Source organism: Rana temporaria, chromosome 10 (genome assembly GCF_905171775.1).
Source record: "Rana temporaria chromosome 10, aRanTem1.1, whole genome shotgun sequence".
In the NCBI taxonomy this organism is placed as follows: Eukaryota; Metazoa; Chordata; class Amphibia; order Anura; family Ranidae; genus Rana; species Rana temporaria.
Genome location: NC_053498.1, coordinates 102,383,312 through 102,388,363, shown reverse-complemented (window position 1 = coordinate 102,388,363; position 5,052 = coordinate 102,383,312). Strand labels below are relative to the sequence as shown.

The 5,052-nt window shown below is 49.5% G+C and overlaps 1 protein-coding gene across 1 annotated transcript; it reads right to left on the bottom strand.

Moving 5' to 3' along the window:
• Window positions 1-2,559: 2,559 nt before the first annotated feature.
• On the bottom strand, window positions 2,560-4,113 carry B3GALT6 (beta-1,3-galactosyltransferase 6). Its single transcript, XM_040325877.1, has one exon. The coding sequence runs from the start codon at window positions 3,870-3,872 to the stop codon at window positions 2,820-2,822; it is 1,053 nt and encodes a 350-aa protein (XP_040181811.1). The 5' UTR covers window positions 3,873-4,113; the 3' UTR covers window positions 2,560-2,819.
• Window positions 4,114-5,052: the final 939 nt, after the last annotated feature.

Here is a 5,052-nt window from a genome sequence, read left to right as displayed (position 1 = left end):
CAACACAAACAGCAGGATTTGTTAGAAGACAAAAGTTGGAAAGAACAGTACAGTGTAAAGCTGGTCATACATTACTCAATTTTTTTTTTTTCTGCCAACCAGCTGAATGAAAACTGAATCGAGTTAGATGGGAAAATCCTCTCTGTTGTATCTTTGCACTGACAGCAGGATTTCCCACCATTGGGCCAGCAGGGCCCTTCGACAGAAGCCAGCCTAATGACCAGCTTCAGTTGATCAGACAGGGCTACACATGGATTGAAATTTGGTCAGTTCCTGGCTGAATTTCAATTCATGTATGCAGGGCTGTCTTAATGAGAGGGCACTGCCCAGGGGCCCCTGCACTTTCCCCAAAGCAGCTGGTCGTTGAGCCCACGCTGCCCCGAAATTGGGGGCCCCATGATGGCACTGGGAGTGGTAGATGCACAGGGGAGGCAGTCTGCCTCCTACCTACTTGATGTCTGTTTACCTGCACTGTCATCATTGTAGGGGCCCCAGAGCATTACTTTGCCCAGGGGCCCACGATGCTATTAAGATGGCTCTGCATGTATGACTAGTTTAAGAAGTTTCTACAGTAGAACTTAAAGGGGAGTTCCACCCACAATTTCACTTTTTAAATATAAATACCCCTGTAATACACAAGCTTAATGTAGTCTAGTAAAGTTAGTCTGTAAACTAAGATCCGTTTTGTTAGGTTGTTAGAGCATTTAGTTTATAATCTAGAAATAGACTGTGGCCATCTTAAGTGTGGGCATCATGAAGCCAGACTGTATGACTTCCTGGATTTCTACCTTGCAGATGTCGCACATTCTCAGTGCTGCACAAGCGATGTAATAGGTTTCCATAGCAACGGGAGTGTCAGAGGAAGTTGCCGCCCCTTCTCTATGCAAATAGGCTATTTGCAAGGACTACTGGGATACATGATACCTATCCCAGAAACCCTTGCGAATAGCCTTGTGACTTAATAGCCTAGGCTAATAAGGAGGAGGAAGTAATGAAGGACTACAAAATAAAGGTATTTACAAGCAACAAAATAAATAAAAAGTGTCCATTCTGAACACTATGAGATTAGGGCATGCAGCACAGACAAACATAAAAAATGGGTGGAACTCCACTTTAAACTGGCCATAAATAGATCAAATCTAGGCTGGTTCAGCAGGGACTGGCGATTGTACCCAGAATGTTGGATTTTAAGCATGCAATTATTGCCAGAGGCTATAGCCACTAGCGGTAATCAATATGTTCTCCCGGCATGAACAGCTCTCTGCCCCGCCCCCAGAGAACACAACAGTTCCACGGGAGGGATTCCCCCATCAACACTGACTGTGTTGATTCAGTGGGAGGGATTCCCCTATCAACACTGAATGTATTGATGGAGGAAATCAAGCGATTTTCTTTGTTGCAGTTTCTATGGCTTGCTTTAGGTCATGATTATCTAAATAATAAGGGAGCCTGCAGATGTAAAACTGTAAAGTTTTGACTAAAGTTAAAAAACATTCCTTCTACAGGTGTATTAGGCCATTCATGCACTTCCTGAAGCATGGCTGAAAAACTCCAAGAAGGCATCCCCGTCCTGCTTTGTTGTCAAAACACTCCCAGACAATCCTGCCTGCCCCACCATCACAGGAGCAAGCTTTCTCTCTGCTTCAAAACCTTTCAGACACGCACAGTTCGCGATCTCCTCCCATTGCAGCAATAAGCTCAGAGCTACTGTGATGGGAAAGACAGCACCCGTGTTCAGGGTTTTGAAGCAGCAAGCTCACTCCGGTGATACTGGGAGCATAAAGTAATAGCTTGGAGTGTCTTGGGAAGTTTTTCAGCCAAGCTTCGGGAAGCACAAAAATGACCTACACTTGGTGCAAAGACCTTTAACTTTAGTCAAAGCTGCCAGTATATGTTTATCTACAGATGCCCCCTACTGCATTGGCACATTTTTGTAGAGGCAGATTAACCCTATCCACTTGGAATGCGAGGGGGAAAAAAAAAAGTGTTTTTTTTTCAGATCCTTCTCTTTAGGCTGGGTTCACATATATGCGGCTGCAGTGTGCAGTCCGAAGTCCGGTGCGTTTCTGTTCTCAGAATTTGCACCTAAACCAGACCCAAAAACGCACAGGACCCTATGCAAATTGTTATAAAAATGCATCCAATTCACATATATGTGGGCTACTCTATTTTAGCCCTGTGCAGCTGGTACAATAGCCACGCTCTTTCACACACATATGCTACTCTGTCCCAAATCCCTCCTATGGTTTTTCAGACTAGGGATAAATGTAACGCTTGGCTCAAACTTGTGCAGGTTTTCATTCGAATGGGCTGCTGTGCTGCATTTTCTTGCAAAAAAAGGGTGCTTGCGTTTTCAAAAATGCCGTTGCAGCAAAATTGCATAGTACTTCATGCGATTTCCCCGCAAATGCACTGCAGGTTGAGATGTGTGGGGGTACCAGTAAGAATAAATGGCAGCCTGCGTGTCTCCTAAGAGCAGTACCTTCCCCAGATAGTATGAACCTAGCCTAAAGACTGAACAGATCTTTAATCCTGCTAACCCATACAGTGAAATATTAATTTTCAGCAATATTTGAATCTTTATTGCATCAGAAGAAAAACTGGACCACCTTCTGGAAGCAACAAAAGCAGCATTACATCCGCTCCTGGCATCTCATCCTTTTCCTCTGACAACAATAGGAAGGGGAGCTAAAGCTGCTGAGGGACTTTGGTTTTCAGTCAGTCATCAGCCAAAGTCTGAAATACAGGAGGAAGGAACATATACATCTTCCCTATAAAGTTGGCCCATCTACAACAGGTGAGAAGAGCAGGTATTGTCCTCAGGGGATGCCATCTTTGCGCTGGCAGCACTGCGATGGGGGCACCCCCCAGTCGTAGATATAAGATAACCTCAGCTTGACCTCCTCTTTGCATAGTTTGCCGTCTTTGGCCAGAGTTTGGTGCTTCTCCAACATATCTTCTATGCTCTGCTTGTGGGTGATGATGTATTTATTATTGCAGCCTCTGGACTTGTATTCGGTGTCAAACCGGACATCGTGGACCCTCTTGACATCCACGGGAGCCAGCCAGGCCCCCAGGGACACATCCTCGCTCTGCCAATGGGCAAAGTAGTCTTTGTTGATGGTCAGATAGTGGACCAAGTCCCAGGAGAGGACGTACCCCCCGCCCAAAGCATAGGGCAGGTAATAGTCGCACAGCACCCAGGTGCTCTCCTTCCACTTCCCGGCGGACTTGACCCTCCCGCGACCCGAGAAGAAGCCCCAGTAGAGGCGGTGAGGCTCCTTGGCCCTCAGATCCTCCAGCAAGACGTCCAAGCGGGCGAACGTGTCATCATCTGCCTTCAGCACAAACTTGTAGTCGACGTGGCGGTCCAGCCACGCGTACATAAGCAGCAGTTTGGCGGTCAGGTTGTCGTAAGAGTCCTTCAGCTCGGGCAGCAGCAGGAGGTCGCTGTGACGACGCTGCTCCATTTCCAGCGAAGCGGACTCATCCTCCCCCAACCCTGCCGTCCCGATGACGAAGCGGCACCACAGCTCGCCGCCCTCCTCCCCGCCCCCGCGGGAGGCCGCTGACAGCCAGGTGCTGCGGATAATGCTCCGCCGCTCGGTGTACTTGGGGCCGCTGGCGATTAGCACGGCCAGAAAGGCGCTGGCGCTCTTCTCAGGTGGAGGCTCCCCGAACCCCCGGGGGAATGGCGGACGGTGATTGGCGTGTTGCTGAGTATGCTGCTGGTGGGGGAGACCCTTGGGCCCCGTGGGCTTCATGTTCTCTGAGGTACATTTGGCCAGGTACACCAGCACCATGCCGAAGAGGGCCAGCACCACCAGGCCCAGGGACGTTTTGTGGCGACATACCAGCCGCAGCACGTTCATGGCGGACACCGAATTCCTCTCAGGGCTTCAGCCGGTCATTCTCCCGCCAACGGGATCGGATTTCCCGCGCTGTTCGGCAGGTCACGTGACCAGCTCCGTACCGGTCATCGGTTCCTCGGTGTATGCAGTTTGGGGTCAGCGCATCGCTACCTTCACTGTGCAGGCTGCAGAGCCAGGCACGTCCGACATCACCGGGAAACAGCCACGGAGAAGCTTTTCCGGGTGGCGGCCCCGCTGCATTGTGGGAAATGTAGTTTTCCAGTTCGCAGGCGTCCTCTGCCTACCAGCGTAGAAGGAGCTGGTTACCATGACAACAAAGACGCTTTCCCTGTACGCCTCATTTTTCCATGTACACCTCATTATAGCAGAATAACTGCTGCCCAGTGTCCCTCCTCACTCTGATGATCAAATTCCTGTCCTTATACATCTTGTGTATGCTGTATAGACTGCAATAATAACATTATATAGTATTAAAGCCAGATTGAAGAAAGACACAAGTCTGTCCAGTTCAACCAATAAATAGAAAACACCCATATACACAATCCTATACCCATATGTGATCCAGAAGAAGGCAAGAGGGAGGATAAAGAGGAAGTAAACCCTCTCTGAAAAAATAAAAAAAAATCACCCTGCAAGACAAAGGCATAATGAGCTAGTATGCATAGCATACTAGCTCATTATGAATTACTTACCTGAGATTGAAGCCCCCACAGCGGTCCTCGTTCGCCTCCTCCAACGCCGCCATCTCTCCCGGAGAGACCTGCAAACGCCCATTGAAAGGGAGGACCCCCACTGTAGCATCATCTCCATTCTCCTTCCTCATCATTCCCCTGTTGCTGGCATCCCACCACCCCACCCCCTGTCACCATCACCCCCATCCTCCTCATTATCCTCCTGTTCCTTGCATCCCACCACGCCACCCCCTGTCACCATCATCTCCATCCTCCTCATTATCCCCCTGTTCCTGGCATCCCACCACCCCACCCCCTGTCACCATCACCCCCATCCTCCTCATTATTCCCCTGTTCCTGGCATCCCACCACCCCACCCCCTGTCACCATCATTACCATCCTCCTCATTATCCCCCTGTTCCTGGCATCCCACCACCCCACCCCCTGTCACCATCATCTCCATCCTCCTCATTAGGGGGCGAGCAGGCCAATTTAGAAAATAAACTATC